Raw genomic sequence first — 25847 nt, 5'->3', positions numbered from 1 at the left:
GTTTTGTTTTGTTTTTAATTTAAGTAAGCAAAGAAAAGGGGCAGAAAGGAATACATTAATGAAAAAATGAGGAAAAATGGGAACAAATTTCTTTTTTTCATAATTGGAATGTATCAAAAGAAGAACATATAAATATGATGTTGTTCTGAGAGTGGGTATATCAAAACTCTATGAGGGTTAAGTATCCTCCCTTTCCCCTTCTCCCTCCTTCTCTCTCTTCTTCTGTCCTTCCCTTTTCCCTCTCTCTTTATTGTTCTTGAGGGTTTTTTTAGGGTATGAGATTCATGTTTTCTTTCACAACATGACTTCAAGATGAGTTTTAAATCTACTGGAGAGAACTATCTTTTAATTTTCAGTGTGAGAATTTATACATTAGAAATCAATAAATTCAACAAACCAGGGTCTGCTTTATTATTTTTTTAATTATATTCACTTTAGAAGATAATGAGAAAATGTTAACAATGAAGATTGAACTTTAAAGTATATTGTATGTACATTTTGTCTTGAGAAGCAGTTATTAAATATTTACTGGTTTGCCTCAAATGATTCATTTTTATCTGAACTGGAAGAAAGAAGATGGAACACATATCTGTGTACATATATGTACATAAAGGGTTTAATTAGAAATATATAAACAGGAAAATAGGTGAGGCAGAAAGATAAGAGGAGAGTTTGGGAAAGAGTAGAATAGGGAAAAATAGTCACAATTAATGCCAATTTAAATTAGGGTGTTATGTGTTGATTTATTCTGCTTGACTACACAGCCAGTATCTGTTAAAAGGAAAGGCTTATACTTGAAGGAGAAAGGTTAGTGGTTAGCATGAGTAGGTAGACATAAAAAATGAATTAAGAAACCATTTTTAAAACATTGTATTTCAGTTGTTTAAGTCATGTCTGACTCTTTGTTACCCCATTTGTGGTTTTCTTGGCAAAGATATAGGAGTGGTTTGCTATTTCCTCCTGAAACTCATTTTAAAGATGTGAAAAGTGAGGCAAACATGGTTAAGTAACACAGAGATAGTAAATGTCTAAGGTCCGGTTTGAAGTCACATCTCCTTGATTCCAGGTCCAGCGTTTTATCTATTATACCAACTAGCTGTCCCTACATTTTTAAAGGATTTCTAAAAATACTTCCTTCTAAAAAATAAAATACATAATTGGAGAAAGGGGACACAATTATGATTTGATTACTACATTATTAAACATGTGTATATGTATATCAAAATTAGTCAACAGGACTTCACAGCTTATGATTTTATTACATTTTTCGATTCTTTACATCTTGAAATAGTTTTTGTTGAGTTCATAATTATTTTTAATTGCTATTAATATTCTAAAGAACTTATAAAGAAAAATCCTATCCATACCTATCCAAAAATCCAGAAGAAACTGATTGTGTCTGAATATATAGTGAAGCATTCTTTCTCTCTCTCTCTCTCTCTCTCTCTCTCTCTCTTTCTCTCTCTCTTTCTGTGTGTCTCTCTGTGTCTCTCTGTGTCTCTGTCTCTCTCTCTGTCTCTCTCTCTTTCTCTCTCTCTTCCTCCCTCCCTCCCTTCCTCTCCTCTCCTCCTCCTCTTCCTTCTCTTCTTCCTTCTCCTCTCCTCTTTCTTTCCCCCTTTCCCTCTTCTCTTCTGTTCTCTTCTTCCTACTTCCCTTTCTCTCTCCTCTCTCTTTCTCTCTGTCTATTTTTCTTGAGGTTTTTTAGGATATGAGATCCACATTTTCTTTCACAACATGACTTTTATGGGAATGTTTTGCCTAATTTCACATGTAGTTTCTTAATGGGGGAAAGGGATGAGGATAAAGGAGAGAATCTGGAATTCAAAAGTTTTAAAAACATATGTAAGAAAGTGTTTTAAATGTAACTAAGAAAAATATTAAATAAATTAAGTTAATTAAAATTGATATTAAGTGACTCTTTAATCTTTTATTCTTTAGGTTTAGCAAGCTAGAACTATAGAATCTTCCTTTTAGAAAGGATTTTAGAAATCATCTAACACAAACTCTCATCCCATATAGGAATATCCTTCAGAACATCATTGACAGATGATTATTCAGTCTTTGCTCTTGAAGTTCTAGAGAATTCACAATGGAATGAAAGGTTATTCTATTTTTTTTAGGAATTATTTATAAAATTATTGACTTCTAAGACATATTACATTTAACAACAGTGGAAATAAAATTTTATCCTAAATACTATAGGAAAATCAAGATAGGATACAGAACTAGCCTTCGAGTCAGACAACCTCCCTTCAATTCTGGCTTTGACATATGCTGGTCATGTGTCCTTTGGTGAGAAATATAACCTCTAAGCCAGAAGTCTGCAAAATAAGGAGCCATTTCCCTAGTGATAGCTAATTATGGGGTTTGTTTCCAAAACAACCACTTCTACTGTCATTTCCTTATATTAGACTATTTCACACCCACTCTCTGCTCTTTTAAGCTAATAAGCACCTACCCTTGTTAAATGGGTTTCAGTTCCTCAAGACAGTTGGGAAGTACTGCAGGGTAAACAGTGATCTACACATCATTCCTACCTCAAGCAACCAAATCCTGATACCCACAATCTCATGGATGCAGCTTATCAGGACGTTCTGCTTTTCTCAATGACTTTAGTTATGGTTCACTATCTTCCTCTTCTCCAGGACTCTTGTCCTCATACTAGAAGATTTCAATATAGATGATGAAACTCTCTCAATATCTTATTTTTTTTTTTAATAGGTAGTGACTGATTCATTTATTGTTTGTTATCTTTTTCAGTTTCACACTTTTGTCATTATACTTCTCTTTGTTCCTTAGACATCCCATTCCATTTTGTTATACTCTGTTAAACATATCATTTCATAATTTAGTACCATAATTATAAATAGTAAAAACCAAAAGAATTTTTGTTTTTTAAAATACAGTCCCAAAAATGGCACTATATTTTGAGCTCTACATATGTTGGAAGTTTCAGTATTCAGGACATCATGAATCAACAACAAAAATTATGTACAGCAATCCCACATTGATGAAACCTTGAAGTATGGATCTTCTTCCTCATGGATTTTCTTTTTTTTTTTTTATTTATTTTCTTTTTTTTTTATTTAATAGCCTTTAATTTACAGGATATATACATGGGTATCTCTCAATATCTTAACCTAACAGTTCTTCAGCTCCATTTTCTATGATCTAAACTTTCACTCCAACATAGCTACACACAGACATGGTCAAATTCTTAATTTTCTGATCACTCACAAATGTCCCACTCATGTTCATGAACTCTGACCTTCCCTAATCTGCCTTTAACTAGTTTCTCCCCATTCTAATAAATCTCCCATTCAGCCAGCAAAGTGATTTTTCTGAAGTACAGTTTCATCCACATCACCACTCTCTCCAATAAACTCAACTGGCACTCTATAACCTTCATACTTACATATATAATCCTTCTTGGTATTCGAGATTATTGTAATTTAGCCCTCTTTATACATACTTTTTCAGTTTAGCACCCCAGTAACATTGGTATCCTTTCCATTCTTTGTAACAGAAGCTTTATCTCTCAGATATTAGCATCTTCACTGGCTATTTTCCATTTCTGAAATGCTCTCCCTGTTCATTTATGCCTCCTGGCTTTTCTGGCCTTTTTTTAGTCCTAACTAGGATATCACTTCTTATAAAAAAACCTTTCCCTTAATTCTTATCTAATCCCTTAATTCCTTCCTCTTAATCCTTGTGTTTTCTCCTCTCTGGATTATTTCCTATTTATCCTGTTTATACCTTGTCTATACATAGTAGGTTATGTGTTATAGTCCTCCATTAGATTGTGAGCTCCTTGGAGTAAGGAACTGTTTTGTCTCACATTCCCCAGAATTATCCAAACTCATATATTTTGTATTTCCAAAACTTAGTACAGTACCTGGAACAAAGTTGTTACTTAATTAATTCTTATTGACTGATAAACAGACTGTCTTTGGCACTTTCCCAAGTCATTTCCCTTGCACTGGCTCTACTTTTGCATTAATCTTCCTTTAACCCATTAGTGGATCTCTTCTACACTGCATTGCCATCTTATTCTTTTGCCAATTCTGCATTGTCAAGATTTAGCCTAGGATTACTCCCATAGCTGTTCCTTGTGCTGCTGAGAAAATCTGGAGAAAAATCACAAAATCATAATGATTAGGTTCACTACAAATTTACACTATATGATCTCACCTGTGCCTTCATGGTAGTAAGTCAAACTTTTACATCTTCCTAATTGATTTACTATCTCCAATAACCATTGCAGCATTTTCAAGTCTTTCCATCTGTTTACTAATCTTTATGTTTTCCCTTCTTTCATTTTCTTTTCAAAACCCTTCCTCATTTCACCAAAACATGGATGCCATTCATTGAGAATCCTGTTTCATCCTCTTCTCTCCATCTCATATTATTCAAATGCCTTCCACCACTTCTTAAATCCAACTCACACAAAAAGGCTTTTTTTTCCTCTTTGCAAATACCTTTACATACACAACTGATCTCAATTCCATCTTGTATTTTCCAGTAGATTTTCCATCTAGCATTCTTACTTTCTCAAAATATTCAATCTCTCCTTGCCTAGTGGTTGATTCTCTACTGAATACAAATATATCCATGTCTCCACCATTTTCAGAAAAATACCCTATTTGATCACACAACTTGAAGCTTTCATACAATATCTGTTCTCTCATGTGTGACTAAATTCCTTGAGGTCATCTATAATTGGTTCCTTAACTTCCTGCACCCCAACTCTCTTTTTCTTCTTCACAGCCTGATTTGATCTTATTTAAATGAAAATTCTTTCTCCAAGATTACTAATGATTTTTAAATTTCCAAATCCTCTTTCTTCATGATCTTCCTGAAATCTTTTACACTATAGATTACTCTTCTCTCCTTGACATTCTCTTTTCTCTAGGTTTTCATGTAACTTCTTTCTCCTAATTCTCCCCCAACTGTCTGACTTCTGCTTCTTGATCCCCTTGGCTGGATCTTCATCAAACTCAGATCCCTTACCATGTCAACCCCTATTTGTGGCCCACTCTTTTTCCTCTATATTATTTTACTTGCTGATCCCATCAACTCTCATGGACGCAATCATCACTGTGATTTTTGAATTTACTTATGATTCTTGAATTTAATTATCCAGCTATAAACACTGACTCTAGTCTCAAATTTTGTTGATTATTGGATATATTGAACTACATGTCCCAGAAATATTTTTACCTCAACATGCCCAAACTTTATCTCATTTCCTCCCTCTCTAATCCATGCTCTCTCTTTTTCCTTATTTTCCTATTCCTGTAAAAGGTACCACCATTTTTCTAGTTATCCAGGCTCACAATGTAGGTGTCATCATAATCTCCTCAGCCATTTCCATTTCCTGATCTCCAAATAGTTTCCACAGTTTTATCAATTCTACTTTTGGGATATCTCTCATAAATGTTCCATTCCCTATTCATACTGCCACCACTACTCATGTCCTCACTTTACCTGTATTATTTTACTAGCCCTTTTCTCATTTCAGTCCATCTTTCACCCAGATGTGAGACAGATCTTCCTAAATCTCAAACATGACCATATCATTTTCCTGTTCAATAAACCTGCTCCTTTCTATCTATCTAGTCTTTCATATCTTATCCTACTCCACATACTTTAAGAACCAGTGATGCCAAGTTTATGACAGATCTTTTATCAGTACACTTCATCTTCTGCCTCTAGCTATTTTCACTGAAGTCTTTAATGTGTAAAATTCTCTCCTTTCTCATCTGTGTCTTCTAGGTTCCCTGACTTCCTTTAAGTAATAGTTCAAATCTTACTTTTTACAAGATGTCTTTCCTAGTGTCCCTTGATGCTAATACCTTCCCTCAGAAACTTCCCCCAATTTATCTTGTTTTCATATTGTTTTGTAAAATCGTTTACAATGTTGTCTTTTTCATCAGAGTGAATTTCTTGAGAGCACGGATATTTTTTTCTTTTTTGCCTTTACCTACTTGTTAGCACATTGTCTAGCACATAATGGACCATTAATAAATATTGTTGACTTAACTGGAAAAGAATTAATGTCAAGAACAAACTAAAGAAAAAGCTTTTTAGAAAAAAAACAGAAAAAAACCCTAGTGAACAAACCAAGTTAAAGGAGAGTAGAGGAGAAGAGGAGAGATTTTAAACTAATCACATAATTAAGAAGTGAAAGAGAAAGGAAAACATGGGGAAGAAATAAAGAAGTAATGAATAAAAGAAAGAAAAATGAATTTTAGTAGAATCTTTATATTAGGGAAGGGTTTGACAAATGAGAAAAGTGATAGTGGAGTAGAAATGAAGTAGGTTTGAATAACCTGAGTAAGTAAAGCTAATCTTAAGGATAAAAGTATTAATTTAAAAGAGAAAGAGAATTTTTAAAAATATAAAAAGAGGAAATAAATAATGACAAATGAGGAAAATAAAAAGAACTCTCACAACATGATAAAGAATCCAATAAAATATGAGTGGAAGAATGTATAAAACTAAAACTATATTCTTTTGTTTATAAGAAACATTTCACAAACACATATAATTGCACATGCTATTAAAATGAGAGACTGTAACAAAATTTATCATACATCAGGTCAATCCAAAAAAGCAGGAATTTTAATCACATTTACAAAAGAGAAATTTAAATTTGACATCAATAGAAATAAACAATAAAATTGCATATGTTGAATGGAACCATTAAATAAATTAGAGTACTCAGTAATACATTCCCCAAATTGTATAACATCCAAATTATTAAACTGAAAATTAACTGAATTGCCAAAAGACAATAATACAATGATATTTTGAGATTTAATGTTTCTCTCCCAGAAGCAGACAGATGTAACAACAACAACAACAACAATACAAAGGAAAATATAGAATAAGTAAACTGATGGAGACAGTAAATGAATAAGCTGTTAGAACTAAATGAAGTATCCCCTCAGTGAAATTAGCATTATATTTCCCCATACTACATTACACCTTCACAAAAATAGACAATGGAGACAATTTAAATAAGACAAAAATACTAAAAATGTCATTTATAGATTTTAATGAAATAAAAGTATTACATACCGAAAATATAACCAAAAGACACAAACCTAAGTGGAGAACGAATGAGTGGGTCAAAGAACAAATCATAAAATAACTATTTGAAGGAAAATGACAATGACAAGACAACATACCAAAATTTCTAGTTTGCAGCTAAAGCAGTCCTCAGAGGAAAAAAATATATCCCTAAAATATACATCAATGAAATAGAAAAAGAGAGGATTAATGGACTAGGTATTCATGTAAAAAAATTAGAAAGCCAATGAAATAAATAACCTCAAAATAAATACACAAAAGACACCTTGAAAATTAGAAGACTGATAATATAGATGCCAAAAAGACTCTAAAACTGGTAAATACAAACAGTTGCTGCTTTAGGGGCCTTTCCAGAGAATATATTCTTTGAAACTTCTTAGGGCTCCAGAGACAGTCTTATAGTATTTGTAGTATTCAGAGATGTTAAGTTCCGTAGGTGTTTTCAACTATATGGTGAATCAGGACCGAAAAGACTTGATAATTCAATGGAGGTACACCCTGATTAGTCCCTTAATCCTTTCTATGACAACTTCTGCAAGGGGAGTGCAGGTACTGGATCATTTGAAAAGAACAAAGGTTTCTGGCTGGCTCTATCTTCTTGCATCTTTGAATATGGCATCATGTAACTAAAGGACTTCTAGGAGAGATGCAGAAGAGCCAGCCGATCCTGTTCTATCCTAGAATTGCAAAGGCTGTATCCACAGAGAAATATGAGAAGAAGACGCAAGTAACCTGGCACTTGAGCATCTGGTTATCTCTTGTATTTTGTGTTTTCTTCCTGATCTTAGGTAAATAACTATTCTGAGATGAATATTCCAGACTTGGAAGCTATTTTGAGAGTCTCAGGTTTGGAGGTCTGAGATCCTATCAAGATGAGTGCTTGATTAGGAGTAACCCAAAACCACTCCAGTACTCTGTGATAAGACAGACGGTCATTTTCAACAGTATTTCCCCAAATATGGTCATTCTACTAGTATATATGTACTGGGAGTGGTTTGAATATTGTGGAACTGAAGGAAAATGTGAAATATCTAATCAGCAGTTCCACAAGCTTTGTGTTATATTGAGGTTAAAGTTACAATTGCTTAGCAAATTTGATATAAATTGAGATGCTGAGCATATTTCAAGTTTGTTATTGTCAAATGTGTGCTTGTTTTGTATTTATTATTCTTTTTTGTGCAGAAAACAATATCTATTTCATGCTATATATAATTTATATTGACTACTCACTGCTACTTTTTGAAGAAATCTAGATGTGCACAAAATTACAATCATTCATATTCTAGACCCTGGGGTGGGAAATTTCCAAACCAAAGTCTGTGAGAAGAGGAAACCTAATTCTCTGCCTCAGTAGAGGAGAACTTCCCTTGGGAATGAACCCTTTCTGGACCATGTTCATGAATCCAGCACATTGGATTTCTAACACAAGAAGAGACTGTTTCAAGTTCTTCAAAACAAAGGAGAAGATTCAAGAAACATCTGACACTGAAAGAGCATGACTGAAAATGAGACTATTAAAATAACTTTAAAATCTTCATGAATCATTGGATTCCTTGAGTTGAAAAATTGTTGATGAGACTTCAGAGCTTACAGAAATTATTGGATTCCTGGCGCATGAACTAATAAACAATGGATTCCTTTGGGACTATTTTTAGGACTTATGGAGATGTATAATTCTGTAGGTTGATTCATGTTATGAAAAATTGTTTACTTCAAAGCTTACAGGAATTATTGAATTCCTGGCACATGAACTAATGGACAATGGGTACCTTTTGGACTATTTTTAGGACTTATGGACATGTATAATTTTGTATGTTGATTCATGCTATGAAAACTTGTTTACTTCAAACTTACAGGAATTATTGAATTCCTGGCACATGAATTAATGGGCAATGGGTTCCTTTTGGACTATTTGTAGGACTTATGGACATGTGTAACTTCTTCATGTTGATTTATGTTATTCATTAACATTACTATTAGCCTGTGTTATATTGCTATGTGCTTATGTAATTATGTGTAATGCCTCCCATATTGATGGATTTATGTACACCTTGTTTCATACTTGTTTCAAGTGAGCCCCTCTAGAAACCCGCTAATCTGATTTGATTTTCTATTTTCCTTTGGTGTTTTCATCTCCCTTCCTGAGACATCAGGGAGGGCATGACCACCTTCTTTTTATGGTGTTTTCACTCCTTTTTTGAGCAGTCAGGGAAGGCGTGATCAACTTTTTGGAGGTCTCACCTCCTTGAGAAGTCAAGGAGGTTATGATCGCCTATGTTCTAAATCAAAAGAAAGGGGGAGATGTTGGAATCCTAGTGTCAACTCAACTTGAAACAAGGTGAAAACTCAAGGGTGATGTCAGGGTCCTGGTGTTAACTCAATAGAATTGATACAGTGCTTGTTGGTTCACACCTTAGAGCCAATTCTTGCAGGGTGATGGGTTGCTAATACTGATAGACAATAATGCTTGTGTTCACACCTCCCTTGAAAATAGACTCAGTGCCATAAACCTGGGCCACAAATCAGTTCTTCAAGATTACATTACACTACAAAGGATGGTATCTTATCAGTACCAGATGTAAAATTATATTATAAAGCAGCAGTCATCAATGCCATTTGGTATTGGCTAAGTAATAGAATGGTAGATCAGTAGAATAGGTTATATTCATACAACACAGTAATCAAGGCCTATAGTAATATAATATGAAATAAACCCCCAAAGTACAACTTCTGGGATAAGAACTCAGTATTTGACAAAAATTTCTGGGAAAATTGGAAAATATTATGTCAGAAATTCAGCATAGACTTACATCTCACATCCCATATCAAAGTAAGGTCAAAATGGGTACATAAAGGATGATACCATAAGTAAATTAGGAGAGCAAGAGATAATTTACCTATCAGATCTTTGGAGAAGGGAGGAATTCAGGACCAAAGAAAAACTAGAAAACATTATGAAAGGCAAAATGGACAACTTTGATTACATTAAATTAAAAAGTATCTTCATAAACAAAACTAAAAGAAACAAGATTAAAAGGGAAGTATGAAGTTGGGAAAAAATTTTTATAGGCAGTGTTTCTCATAAGGACCTCATTTCTAAAATATATAAAGAACTATGTCTAATTTATAAGGATCCAATTCATTCCCCAATTGATAAATGGTCAAAGGATATGAACAAACAATTTTCAGATGATGAAATTAAAGCCAACTATGATCTGATGAAAAAAAAATGGTCTAAATCACTATTGATTAGAAAAATGAAAATTAAAACAACTCTGAGATACCACCTCACACCTCTCAGACTTGCTAAAATGAGAGAAAAGAGGGTTTATACAGTAAGATCAAGAGCCTTAAGAGCTTTTTATGATATCTTGTAATGGGCTGAGGTTTGAGCTGATGCATTGAGGTCCCAAGTACATGAGGCTAGATAGTAATTGGGCTATACTCTATTAATATACATGATTGGATAAAGAATGGTCCCTGCCCACTCTCCGTGCAAGTCCTGATGTGTTGTATAGGAAATGACGATTCTGGTGGGTGGAGGCAGAGAGAGAGGGAGGAAGACAAGCTGGGAGAGATTGGGCTGGGTTGGAGACTCCGAGCTGCTGGTTGTGTGGCTGTTGGTCGAGCTAGCTTCTTGACTCAGCTGCACACATTGCTATCGTCGATTCTCTTCCACCTCCGATCCTTCTTCACTGAGAATAAAGACTGACGATTTTCCCCTAACCTGAATTCCTGTCTCGTGCTGATCTTAAAATACACGATCTTAACAATATCTAGATATGGTAGTAAGAGGATTTCCACATATCTTTTATAGTCCATACTTTTCTATGAAAAGAATTTCTTTTTTTAAACTACATTTTGTTGGAACACTGATGCTTTTGGGGAGTTGATTTTATGTTTTACTTTAGTGAAGTTATTGCCACATTTAATTCCAGTTGACTAGTGTTTTCTAAGAAAATCATCATGTCATCTGCAAAAAAGCTTTAATTTTGCATAATTTTCCCCTTTGTTTATGCTATTAATGTTTTCTTCTTATTGCTATAACTAGTGTTTCAAAAGTTATTTTTAAAAATAATAATGATAATGCACATATATTTTTTGTTCTTCATCTGTGCCTGACTCATTTTAATCCCATTTGATCTTTCTTGGCAAAAATACTGGAGTGGTTTGCCATTTCCTTCCCTAAGTCACTTTATAGATGAGGAAACTGAGGCAAACAGGGTAAAATGATCAGACACTTAGTAGGCATCTGAAGTCAGATTTAAACTAAGGAATATGAGTCTTCCTGACTTCAGACCCAGTATTCTACTGAACCATGAAACTGACCCAATAATTTTATCTCTAATCTTATTGGTAAGATTCCTAAAATATTTATAGATAAATCTAGTTCTTGGTTGAGGATAAATCCTATGTAGTGTATTAAAGAAAGCTACAAATATTTCAGTTTTGAAGACATGTTTAAATGAGTTATATTTTATTTTTAATTTATATTTTACTTTTCCCAATTACACAGAATACCAATTTTTAACACTCATTTAAAATATTTTTGAGTTCCAAATTCTCACCTACTCCTATCATTGAGAAAGTAAGCAATTTTATGTTGGTTATGCATGTGCAGTTATGCAAAACTTATTTGCACACTAAACATCTTGTTTAAGAAAACAGCCCAAAAGCACCGAAGAAAAATAAATAAAAAAGATGTTTTGATCTTTATTCAAACTATACCAGTTTTTTCTCTTGAAAAAGATAGTATTTTTTTTATCATAAATCCTTCAGAATTATATTGGATTATTGTATTGCTGAGAATAGCTAAGTAATTCATAGCTGATCACCATACAATGTTTCTGTATGTTTATACAATGTTCTTTTAATTTCACTTTTCATAAGTTTATATAATTCTTTCCAGGTTTTAATAAAAGTATTCTGTTCATTTCTAATAGTAATATTAGGATTCTACTATACCCCCTCAATATCCAATTCTTTTAAACCACTAAAAGAGCTCCTATGAATATCTTATGCATATACATACTTTTTCTTTTTGTTTCTTTTTGGCATTCAGATCAGGTAATGGGTTTGGTTAAAGGTTTTTTACAATTCTTTGTATATCATGCCTAATTGCTCTAGAGAAAGATTGAATCAGTGTATAACTTCCCAAACAGTACACAAGTGTATTAATTTCCCTGTATTCTTTCTAACATGTCACTTTCCTTTTCTGTCATATTAGCCAATTTGCTATGAAATGGGAACTCGGGGTTGTTTTAATTTGCATTTCTCTGATCACTAGTGATTTAGTGTATTTTTTAATATGATTACATATAGATTTTATTTCTTTATCTGAAAACTACCTGTTCATATCCTTTGATCATTTATAAATATAGGAATGACTCATTTCTATAAATTTATCTCATTCTCTATGTATTTGAGAAATGAGGTCTTTGTCAAAGAAACACTGTAAAATTTTTCAGTTATGATTATTAACTAAACATTTTCCCCATCGTATTTTCCTCCTTTATGCTGCTCTCTTTCTCTCTCTTTTCATCCCTTCTATTCTCAAAAGTATTTGGCTTCTGACTTTTACCTTCTCTAATCTACCCTCTGTTCTATTGCCCCTCTGTCCTTCTCCTATGATCTTCTGTTCCTACTTTATTGTAGGTGAGATACATTTCTATACCCAACTTACTATGCAAGTTATTCCCTCTTTAAGTCAATTCCAATGAGAATAAGGTTTATGAACTCATTGTCCACATCCTTTTTTCTTCTCTGCCACTACAAAAGCTCTTTAGCATCTCCTTTAAAATATATAATTTACCCCATTCTATTTCTTCCTTTCCTCTCCACCTTGTGAATTCCTATTTCTCACTCATTTTATTTTTTATAAGCAAATATTCCATCATAATCAACTTGTGTTCTCCATCTGTGTATACATCTAATTGCCCTAATAACAAGACTTTTTTTTTTTTTTTTTTTTTAGGAATTTTAAATATCATTTTCTTATGTAGGAATGTAAAAAGTTTCGGCTTATTGAATCCCTTATGATTTCCTTTACTTTTTCATGCTTCTCTTGAGTCTTGTATTTGAAAGTAAAATTTCTATTTAGCTGTTGTCTTTTAATCATGAATGCTTGAAAGTCCTTTATTTCATTGAATAACTATTTTCCCCCTTAAAGAATTATATCCTGGGTAGGTGATTTGCTGGGTACCAGATGATTCTTGCTTGTAATCCTAAACTCTTTTGTTTTCTGGAATAATAAATTCCAAACCCTCCAATCCTTTAATGTGAAACTATCAAATTTTGTGTTATCCTGACTGTAATTTCATGACATATTAATTGTTGCTTTTTTGGGGGGTGCTGTTTTGTAATATTTTCTCTTTGACTTAAGAACTTTGGAATTTGTTTATAATATTACTGAGGGTTTTAATCTGGGGATATCTTTCAGGAGGTGATTGGTATATTCTTTCATTTCTGTTACCCTCCCATTTTAGAATATGAAGGCAGTTTTCCTTAATAGTTTCTTGAAAGAAGATTTTGAGGTTCTTTTTTTTATCATGGTTTTCAGGTAGTCCCATAGTTCTCAAATTATCTCTTCTGGATCTATTTTCCAAGTCAGTAGCTTTTTCAAGTGAAATATTTCACAATTTTTTCATTCTTTTGAATTTGTTTTATTGTTTCCTGATTTCTCATAAAATAACTAATGTCTACTTGCCCATTTTTAATTTTTAAGAAATCATTTTCTTTAGTGAGCTTTTGTGGTTCCTTTTCATTTGACAAATTCTACTTTTCAAGGAGTTTTTCTTTGGTGATTTTTTTTTTTTGAGAGATGTTAAGTACATTTATTAACTTTATATAACACATTTTCCCCTTTCCCCTCCCATTCCCATTCCACCCTCCCCCATCTCCCCAGCCCTTGTATCTAGGCACTGAATATAACCTTCAAGCATTTTTGGTAAATATCTTTTGCTTTTCAAGGCATTCTTATTTTCATGTCATTTCTTGTGCCACTTTTCACCATTTGATCTATTCAGGTTTTTAAAGTGATATTTTTTCAGTATTTTTCATTCCTTTCTTTACTAAACTATTCTTTCTCCCATAATTTTATTGCCATTTCTATTCCATGTTTTTCCTCTCTTATTTGATTTTTAAAAAATAATTTTTGAAGAATTCATATTTATCTTTCAGGCTTTAGACATAGAAGTTCTGTCTTCTTCTGTTTATGTTTTAGTTTTCTTTGTCCCCCTAGTAGCTTTCTACTAAGTTTTTTCTCTTTCTGTTTGCTCAGTTTTCCCGCCTATTTCTTGACTTTTAATTCTTGACTCTACTCCTAGAACTCCAAGCTTCAGAGTTTTTGTACAGATCTTTTCAAAGATAATTCTTCCAAGGTGGTATTATTTAAGGAGAAGGGTGTTTACTACTCTTCTTTGTGCTTTTCTGTGAATGGTCAAAAACGCTATTTTCCATCCTGAAATTGTGAGCAGGATACCAGCTCCATTGTGACCCTGGGCTCTAGTGTGGTAGTGCTCCTTCTTTCCCCAAGACTGAGACCCAGATATGTGACCCGGATCCAAGTATACACATGATACCTGGATAGACTTTTAAGAGTCCTTCCAGCAATCAACAACTTTTCTCTGTAATCTTCTGATCAGCTGTCTAATCCTCCTATTATCTATGGGTGAATGAAATGGAAATTACCATTGCAACCACTGATTACCATACCCCAAAGGTCTACTGCTGATTTGTTGAGTAACTTCCTACACTGAACTTTATTGCTCTTTCACCCAGAGCAACAGACCTTTCCTGCTGCCCTATTAAACTATCTTGGGCTAGAAAATTGTTTCATTCCATGCTTTTATGGATTTTGCCATTTCAGAATTTGTTTTGAAACATTATTTAAAGTTGTTTATAGGGGAATTTGGGAGAGCTCAGACAAGTCCTTGCCTTTTCTTCATCATCTTGTCCTCTCCCATGTACCTCCCCTGTTATATTTCATCAAAGAGTTTCCAATCAATTGATATTGCCATGTCACATTCATTGTTTTGAAATATTATGTTTAAAGGTCTTCCTCACATGGAAACCATCTTTGCATTCTTGATGGTTATAGTGTATAATCTTTTTAATGCTTTTCTACATGTTCTTTCTTAATATTTTATTCTATATTATACATGAATATTAATTAGAGATACTAATTAATACTTTTCTTTCTTTGGTTTATTTCTCCTAGTTTAGGCATCAGTTTTCAATGTCTTTATAAACATTGGTCATAGTTTTAATGTGCTTTGTTTTATAGAGGAATTCATTTTCCCCTATTGTTAATCATTTTATGTGTTCTTAGAACTGATTGTTCACTGAATATTTGATAGAATTTACTTGTAGATTTATATGGTCCTGTGAGATTGGGTTGTTTAATTATTTCTTGTTCTGTTAATTTGGTTATTTTCTTTTGTATTTTTGATATATTTCATATAAATTATTGACTTTGTTAGCATATAATTAAACAAAATGTTCTAATGATATTGTTTATTTATCCTCTCCTCATTTTTGATCATTCTCATTTTTAATTTTCCCAATATTTTTTCTTCTCTCTCTCTCTCTCTCTCCCCCATTCCTTCCTCTTTCTCTCTCAGTCTTTCTCCCTCTCCCTTTCTCAATTAATTAGCTTACTATTTATCATAGTCATGTTATTATAATGAATAGAGCAATGGCTCTGGAATCAAAGGGATTGGATTAAGTACAAAGGAACATCTACTATCTGTATGGTCTTAAGCAAGTAATAATCTCTCTAGATTTCATATTTAAAATGATATGCTTGGATTAGATGGCCTCTGACAGCCCTTACAGTTCTAGATCTATGCTGGAAATATCCTCTACTGTATTTCATCATCATTATTTTTTTTTTTAAATAGCTCTTACTTTGGTTAAGCAATTAAATCATTAAGAAAGACTTGCAATTTTCTTTATTCTTTTAATGATGTTTATGTTTTTGTCATTTTAATTCCATTATGATAAAGGATAGCATTTCTAAATTTTTATTTCTAGCTTTTTATGTTTTAGTGAATTGTTTTATTTTTAAAAGGTTCAGCATTAATTTTAAATATGTTTATTCTTACCTATATCCATTCAGTAATTCTCATAATTCAGTAATTATAGCCTAACTTTTCAAATATACTGTTCTTATTCTTATCTTCCTTATCATCTATTTTTTTTTCTGTGAGACTTTCCTGTCTAAAAAGGGGTACTAAGGCTCTCAATTAGCAAAATTTACTGAATATTTTCCCATATATTTTCATGAGTAATATATTTTCCATGCTTATTTAACACATTTTGCTAGCCTCCTGAATTTTTTAGTTTATTTAATTCATATTCAGAGGTATATTATTAGCTATGCATTTTCATATCATTTTAAAATTTCCCCCAATTCCCTTTTCATATAATAATGTGGAGAAAAAAAGGAATCTGATAATTTCTAGCTATCTATAAAGAAGTGATTTGTTTCTAATATTTTGCTCCTCTTCTCTTCATCAAGTCTAAACTCCAATCTCGGTTTATCAAACTTTTCCTTTTTAATCCATCTTTCTTGATCCATTTTTTGATAATTTACACCAAAGCTTATGTTAGTTTTCCTTGTGACTGACTGCTTCTTTTACTCACTCTTTCTTTTCTGATTGTCCCCATTCTTTTCTTCCCCTTGTTTCCCTGCTGAGTTTAATGTATCTCTTCACTAAACTTTGTGTGTTCAACTTTTTTTTTAAGTTAAAAGTGAAATTAATGAGAAGCTTTTTCTTGATCTTTCTTGATATCTTCCTCCATGTTTGTAATAGTCTTAAATCTCACATACCTAAATTATGAGTGCTAATAATTTTTCTGATTATTTTCCCTAGCATATTTTCATTCTTTCTTTTTCATTTCTTAAAATCATCAAAACATAACATCAAAAGCATAATTATGCCATGTAGTTATGCATTATATAATTCTTCTAAAATCCATAATGACAGTAAATTCTTTAAAATAACTTAATCCTTCCCAGTTGCTGAAATATATTTAACTTTCTAGGTTTTCCTTGAGGCATGTCCTTGAATTATAAAGTTTCTATTCAGCCCCTGGTATTTTCATCAATAGTGCTTAAAAACAATTTATTCTACTAAATATCTGGTTTTTTTCCATTTTACAATTTTATTCAATTTTCCCAAGTTATTTTTGATATTAAGCTGTTACCTTTTTTTTTTTTTTTTCCCAAGACTTCTTTGATTTACATTTATTGTTATCAGGCTTATATTATCCTATCTTTCCTTCATTTTTGAACACATTCTTCTAAAGATGTAAAGTATTTATTCCTTTAACAAAAATATTTTGCATTTTTGTGATGATATCCTTCGGTGTTAATTTGAAGCTTCTTCAGTAGGTGATTGGCAAGTTCTATTTTCACTTTGCATTCTGGTCCTAATAGAGCTGGATTTCTTTATTTTGTGAAAACGATGTCTGTAGTTTATTTAGCCATTATTTTCAAGATTTAGTTCCCAAGTTATCTCTCTTTCATCTACTTTTTCAAATCATTTAAAAAAAATCAGTAAAATCTCATATTTTCTTCTAGTTTTCCAGTTTTGGACTTTTTTCTTTCACCATGTCATTTTTCCCTTTTCAAGGCTATATTTATAGTTGTTGTAGAGTAATATTTTTCTGGGCTTACCTCTTGGGATTAATTAACCCATAGTCTGTCTTCATTATTAGTCTTTTCTTCAGTTTATTCATATTTCCATTCTCAGGTTGGGGATTGGAATCGTGTGACAGGACCAGATTCCAGTTATTGCACAACTTTTGCATTGTTTAGATAGATCATTTTTGGTCTTATACACTCTGAAGTAAGGATATGTTATTTATTGTGAGTCATTACTATTTTAAATAAGTTGACTGTACTAGAATCCATACTGCTTCAGTCCCTGACTTCTATCCCCTGGTGTCCACAGCATGTGCTGTCTTTAGTCCATAGTTTTCTTTTTCCTTACACAATTACAAGATTTATCCCTATCTTGTTCTGACCCTGACAGGCTTCAGTCAGATAACAAAATATGTTTGGTTTTAGGTATCCCTTAAGTATTCCTTCCATTGCATTTATCCTGGGAACTTTGGGTTTCCAGATATAGAATGGGCCCTGTTTCCTGTTTTGGTTCATTGCACCTGAGAAGGGCTGGGCAGTGACCAATGGGGAACATACTCTTATAATCTAGGGCTTGGCTTTTCAGACTCTGATGACTGGTGTGCACTTGATGGCTTGTGATTTCTTAGAAGACAATCAGAATCTGCAGATTACAGGCTGGTTTACCATGCTTTCACTCCTTTCTTTGGGGTCACCTCTTTCCCAGTCTCTGCAGGGTTCTGGTAATCTTTTTTTCTATGATTCTATATTAGATTAATAAATTCATTCTTCTTTCTATTTTTTTTTTCTTTATCATTGCTTTCCCTGTGGTCCTTTTCAGATATCTTCTGATATGTGTGGGAGAGAGCTGGGATGTCCAACTCTTCAGGTTGTCACATTAACCAGAAGTTCTCAGTGACTTTCTCATATTGGCCCATTTAGCAATTGTCTAGGCAGAATTTGAATGAAGATTTTCTGCTCTACCTCTATATGGAAACTTCTCTCAGATTGCTTTTTTTAAATGATAGGTACATTACATCATAATAAATTGAATGTTTTGCTTTAATCCAAATATTTAATAATATTTAATCTTTTTTTTGTAAAGATAAATAAAACCCAAGTTTTTTCCCTATTAGTGATTCTTTCTAATTTTTGTCCAAGTTTCTGAAGTGATTTTTTTTTAGATAAGAGGAAAAATGAGATGTAGGGAATAGTCCTACAAAACTTAGTTTTCATAGAGATTAGAATAGTGACAGCTTTCTTTTTGTACATCAGAATATTTATTGTGCATTTTCCTTGTTTCCATTTCCTACCCAAAACAGCATAAAATTAAGCAAATAAGCACACACACATATACATGTATGTATATGTTCGTATGCATATATGCATACGGACATATATATTTATTTTTTCTAGGGGTTCAATAAGAAGGAAAAGATAGGAAACTGGGGAAAAGGTGGGAAATATTTTGAACTTCATTTTTTTTTTTTAGTCTTTAGTTTGTTGCAATTACATGGAATTCTGGACTGTTTTACGTTTTCAAATTGTAAAACTAATTTTGGGATAACTGGAGGAATGAAAATTATTATATCTATTTTAAAAAAATATGCATTAAAAAGTATTACTAATTTGTTTCAAAAAATATTCATCTAAAATTTATTCATTGTGATTTTGTCTATAAATAAGCACAGTCCTAATCTTGGGGCAATCAATATAATCCTCAAATTTAAAGTTACCTGGAATTAATTCATAGATTTTTAACTTGTACTGGATCTTTATCTTCCTAACCTGTGAATTTAGTTTCAGTTACTATATGTAGGCTTCACAATTTCTGTATTTAAATGATTTGGGATTGGAAAAGCTGTTCAATTAGAAATAACTACTCTGACATTTTGATAGTCATGGGATCCCAATAAAAATTTTTGAAAGGACATTCTTTTCCTCTGAATACTAAGGAAGGTCTTTTTAGTTTGCTATTTTTGATTTATTCATATCTGCTTTCTCAACAATGAATTACTCCTAGCTTCAAAAACTTGCAGCATGTACAATAGTCCCATACCTTAGATAACCTTATTATTATTATTTATACCTTGGCAGACATTTATTCACTAAAGCACAATGTTCATTTTAAATAAAGTTTATTTCTTATTAACAAATGATTGTTAAATAACTGCTATGATGAAAAAATTATATAATCTCTGACTTTAAGGAGTATACAATTAAGTAAGAAGGATAAGATTTGAATGATATAAATAATATTCAAGTAGGGAGAAAATTAAAAAAAAAATTGGCACACGAGATTTGGATAAATATTGATTTGTCCTACATGCCGGAAATAGAGAAGCTTCATGGAAGAGGTAATTCTTGAATTGAACCTTGAAGGGATATTAATAGCTTAAATTTCCTTCTTTATAACTTTCAATCCTTTCAACTTCTGTCCCAATACATGTTGTTCCCTTTGAATTAACAATGGTAAGTGAAGACTAACAATATACAAAGTAATATAGAATAAATTCAAGGGAGAAAGAATTAATAACATTACCTGTTATTTGAAGAAACAATAATTTAATGAGTAAATTTGAAGAACAGATGCATACCAAACATGGCAGTGTGAAAAGCATAGAGGTAAAGGTGAAATCTTATATGTAGTCAATTTGACAATAATGGAAAATATGTGAAGCTATATATTTGCACATATATGGATACATGTATATATGTGTGTGTTTACATATGTGTGCACGTATATCCATGGGAGCTGATAAGACCACCAAAGAAGAAAGTAAAAGAGATAATCAAAGCAGAGCCTTGGGGGATAGACACACTTAATTTAACATTTATTAAACATAATAATAATTCAATACAATCCAATTCAGAAAAAAAAACATATCAAATGAAATGTGAATGAAGCCTATTTAGTAACTCTCTCTTATTCTATTAGCTATTTTGATAAAGGTAAAATTCTAACTCTTAGTTCCCTTTTATAGACTATTGGAAAGTTCAAACTGAAAGTTGAAGCTTGAATATTTTGTCCCCCATAGCAGAAGATGAAAATGTTTGAAATGGTACTTGTAGTTTCCATTTTAAGCTAACAAACACATCTTTAATAGTTCTGATAGTGGTCATCTTTACATATGAGTTATTTGCTTATAATCAAATGACCTAATCATGCCAACTTTAGCTGTATACTGTGGGTAATTGCCACTGGCTTAACTCTTGTTATATTTCAAGTAGGCAATCATATAAAATCATTTGAGGCTCAGAAAGCAACATTTCTTTCCTCCCTCTCTTCCTCCCTCCCTCCCTCCCTCCCTCTTTCCTCCCTCTTTTTTCCCTTCCTTCCTTCCTTCCTCTCTCCCTCTTTCCTTCCCTCTCTTTTGTCCCTCTTTTTCCTTCTTTTCTCCCTCCTTCCTGCCTTCCTTTCTTCCTTCCCACCCTTCTTCCCTTTGACCTTTGATCTCTGTTGCTTAGAAACATTTTAAACGTAAATGGATACTGAAAGCATAACAAGACAATCTAAATTGCCTCAAATCACTGAAAAGACTATAGGACACATTCCATGCTAGGAAGAGATACATAATGGAAAGGATAGGATCTTTAAAAGCCTTTAAAGTTTATTCCTGAATATGCTGAGAATATAAAAGGGATTACAAAATAATTTTAAGGAAGGAAGTAAACAAATGGCATCAACACACATATTCTAGGTAAATAAAGGAATTACCTGATTTATTTTTGCACTCTATGTCATAGCCTGTGATTGGGCTATTTCCATCAAATCCCATGGTCCATCTGAGAGTAATAGTGCGTGCTCTCACATCTTTTATTTCTATTTCAGGAGGATCTGGGGGTTCTGGGAAACAAAAAGCAGATGAAACCCATCTCAGTTTACTTCAAATTGCAGCACCAATTTTGGATTATCAAAATATCATTGAACAGGAGGTTGAAATTCAATTAGTTTTTGACATTTTCTTCCCAATCACATTTTAGGGAAGTGGAATTCTATTCAAAATGCATCAAGCTTTTCCAGCTTTCATTGTATTAGAAAATTGTGACAATTTGGCAGGGTATTAGATGAATAACATTTAATTACTATTCACTATCTAGTGAAAATTCTGATCCAAGATTCACTCTTATTTACAGTTTTGGAAGTTGATATATTAAATGACTATTTGAAAAGATGGGATAATTCTTATAAAATTTAAGACATTGTTTTCTTCTTTCTTCCTTCCTTCCTTCCTTCCTTCCTTCCTTCCTTCCTTCCTTCCTTCCTTCCTTTCTTTTTCTTTTCTTTTCTTTTCTTTTTTACAATTTTTTAATTCTAAAAAAATTCCTTGTCAACTGTAAATTTTTTTTAAAGGACTCTATCTTCTGTTTTTAAATTTCTTTGGATAATTTCTCCTAAACTATGAAATTTCTCATAATGCTTTGTTTTTAATTTTTTTTCTCATTATTCTGTCTTCTTACCTTGCACAGTCAGTTGAATTATTCCACGATCTTCTCCATAAGAATTGATAGCATGACAGGAAAAGAAGCCAGAATCTTCTCTCAGAGTTGGCAAAATCTATATACAAGACAAAAAAAAACCCAATTTATAACAGTAGTTTATAACAGCAAGAAATACACTAAAACAGACTGGATTTCACAATCTCCCTTTTATTTTATTTCTACCATTCTAATCTCCTACATACAGATTAATAACTAAAAAAAATTTATAAGAGAACAACTATGCATATATATATTTACATGTATATATATATATATATATATACACATATACACATATATATTGGTGTATATATTGAAAGGTATTGGCAATGTATTTGCAAAGACATTTTCAAACTGGTAAAATTGTTATTTTCATCAGATAGGAGGTCATAGTCAATTTGATATGTATCCTAAATATACATATACAAAAAACATGCATACAAACAAACATAAAATCTTTTGATGACCTCAAATATTATACAAAGGATTTGATTCTACAAAAATCTAATCAGAGAGCCCTATAAAGATACAGAATTTTTATGATATTTTCAAATGCAGAGTCTGTTTTTCCTTTATGTGCTAAACCATATTTGTCTCTATGCTAAATACATTTCTTAATTCAGCAATAGGAGTCAAGTTGTTTACTTTTAATAAAAATTATACTTTTTAGCACCGTATTTTGTTTTCTAAAAGGAGTGGGCTTATATTTCTAATTATATTCTCCATATGATAATATTATGAATAATAGTTATTCCAAATCTTCTAAGATTTTTTTATACTATCAATGTATTGTTTAATCACAAAGAAGAAAATATATCTGGAACATAGGGCTTCTTGGAATATAAATTTGCCAAAAGCCCATTTTTCTGACTTTTGCTATCTGGAATCCTTGCTGTGCATATAGAAAATCTTTCTGCTTTTAGTAAGACTGACTGAATATTATAGTAATATTTTGACGACTATTAAAATTCTTTCAGTATGATGAGAAAGTTATGTTTTAGTGATAATTTTAAATGATTTTCTGTACATCACCACATACACACTCAGGAGAAGTGAAGAAAATAACATTTATTGTAATTTTTAGTGGCTTATGCTACAATCAGCATCTTTCAGTTTTCAGTACCTGTAGAGTAGAAAGGACTTCTTCTCCCACTTCCTTTGTGGATACAAGATATCGAGCCATTTCAGGGTTAATGATTCGGTCTTCTTTCTCCCAGCGGACTATAATAGGTTTTTCACCATGGGCTGTACAAATCATCTCCTTCTTTTGACCCTGAGTAGCCAGGGTAGTATTTGGGTATGATGTTATCATAGCAGGAACTAAAACAATCAAAAATAGTAACATTGCTTATTTAAGAAAGTAAACTTCATGGTAGGGCAATTAGGTACATGGATTGAACCTTGGAATCAGGAAGACTTCTTCCTAAATTCTAATCTGGCCTCAGATATTTACTAACTGTGTTACCCAAAACAAATTACTTAACCTTCTTTGTTTCAGTTCCTCAGCTGTAAAATGAGTCACTCCAGTATCTTTGCAAAGAAAACCCCAAGTGGGATTCAAAGGAATTTGATATGACTGAATAAACTTCTTGATTGCAAACTGTAGGTCCATTGATATGAAGCTAATACAAGTCTTCCTAAATTGTGCTCAAATTGTAAATTCTATGAAATAAAACATAAATTAAAAAACAAGAAAACATCAAAAGAATATTAGGATTATGAGAAAATCTAAACAGATAAAAGGCACCTTGAATAAAATGTTTTTTTATTCTGGACCCCCAATGCAAAAGACTATGCCTATTTACTTCCAAATCACTAGAAAGCTTTGCAGTATTTCTTTTGTTTTCACAAAAGAGTGAAAACAGTATCAAAAAGTATAATTGTCTAAGTTATAATTCTGTGAGTTTTAAAAGACAGAATATTCATCAGAAATTCTCTCAGCAATAGAAGAGACTGCTAGAGCTAGTAGTAATGATATTTAAATGCAGTGAGGAACCAGTGCAGTAACTAAGAATCCTGATTGACCCAGGCCAGAAGTAAACTGACTCATTACCTGAAATATCACACCATGGAAGGAGCTTGCCATGCTGAAGAAATGAATGATCAAACAAGAAGTAAAATAGGCAGAAATTCCAAGAAAGAAGAAAAGAAAATATTCTCTCAAGGACTTGAAAGATGTTTAAAATACACACTTAACTATTATAAAAGAAGTAATTTTACAACTTAAGATTAGTTTATAGCTATTTCTGCCATCAGTATATCTTTATTTTCTACTATACAAAGTAAAATAAACTTTTAGGCAAACTTACATTTAGCATTAAAACAATATGGTAAGCACATAAGATCTTCAATAGAGTTTGAATATTTGGCAATTTAATGAAAGGAGTTCAATGTGCAGTACCTTATCTTGCAACTGATCTTAACAATTTTCCTAAGATAATTCAAATGGAAATTATTCAATTTTCTGGCATGGTGCTGGCAGACTGTTCAGATTTAATAGGCACACGGCAATAAAGTCAGCACAATGGATTTGTAGACCTTTAATATGATAATCAATTTCATATTTCTCTCTCACACTTTCCTTTGGACCATTCCCCAAAATGAGCTAATTCTGCTAATATATGTATCAACTACTGTATCATTGTGCACATCTCTAGAAAGTGTATTGTCAAGGTAAGAGAACTTATCCATAGTCTTCAAATCTTCTCCATTTGTTGTAACTGATGGTTCTGCATATTGATGACATTGTGTTAGCTGATAGAACACCTGTTTTCTATGTGTTATTAGGCCAAAATTAGCAGAAGCAGTAAAGAATTAATCCAGACTTACATTTCAGCTTCAGCACAAAACTTTAATCCTGGCTTTCTTTAAGTCCCAATTAAAACACCATCTTTCACAAGAAGTCCTTCCCAACCCTTCTTAATTCTAGTATCTCCTCACTCTTTTTTTTATTTACCTTGTATGTAGCTTGCTTTGTGTGTATCATCTATATATCAATCTATTTATCTATCTTTATATTCGAATGTTTTCTCCCCAATTAGAATGGGAGCTCCCTAAAGCCAGGAACTATTTTTTGCCTCTTTTTGTGTTCCCTGGCATGTAGTATGCGATTAATAAATGCTTACTGATTGAACTGTAAGACACTCATTTCAGAATACTTTCTCTAAAGTATTGTGTGTTGATGGCCATGATCAAGATAAATGAATAATTTGAACAAGGATTGAGCACAACATGTTATTCTGAACTTGTTCTTTTTTAATGAAATGGGAAAAAATATTTCTAAAGGGGCTTTTGAAGCATTCTCAAATCACCTAACATGAAAGCAGAGGGATTTGTTTTATTTCCTGTACAGTTTTTTCTGCTATGTCCAGAGAGTGAAGATCTTGTGACAGAGAGGAATAACTTTTCCTTGCTCTTTCTTTTGCTCCAGCTCTATGAATGGATCAAAAGGGATGTTTATTCCTGTTGTTTCTCTTGACTACAGTTTCAGTTGCAACTAATGATCTCCACTGAATCTGGGAGTATGAGTCATGGTTACTTTGGAACCAAGTTTCTAGGTGGGGATGTTGCAACCAGCCAGTCTAGCAGAGAAGCCTGGAGAGAGCCAGGGTATCTAGAATTTATGCCTAATGAGGATTTTGAC

The 25847-nt window shown here is 32.3% G+C and overlaps 1 protein-coding gene across 2 annotated transcripts in view; it reads right to left on the bottom strand.

Annotated features, from left to right (window-relative positions):
- The window catches only part of DSCAM (DS cell adhesion molecule), a 683895-nt gene that overhangs the window by 173629 nt on the left and 484419 nt on the right, over positions 1 to 25847 (bottom strand). For both annotated transcript variants that reach the window (XM_031959192.1, XM_031959191.1), the window contains exons 12-14: positions 23328 to 23524; positions 22184 to 22280; positions 21441 to 21569 (exon numbers count right to left, since the gene is read on the bottom strand). In XM_031959192.1, coding sequence (XP_031815052.1) covers positions 21441 to 21569; positions 22184 to 22280; positions 23328 to 23524 — 423 coding nt within the window. The remainder of the gene's footprint in view (positions 1 to 21440; positions 21570 to 22183; positions 22281 to 23327; positions 23525 to 25847) is intronic.

The sequence above is a fragment of the Sarcophilus harrisii genome, chromosome 3 (genome assembly GCF_902635505.1).
Source record: "Sarcophilus harrisii chromosome 3, mSarHar1.11, whole genome shotgun sequence".
NCBI classification, from domain to species: domain Eukaryota; kingdom Metazoa; phylum Chordata; class Mammalia; order Dasyuromorphia; family Dasyuridae; genus Sarcophilus; species Sarcophilus harrisii.
The sequence above is the reverse complement of the archived record's forward strand: the minus strand, read 5'-3'. Positions and strand labels throughout refer to the sequence as shown.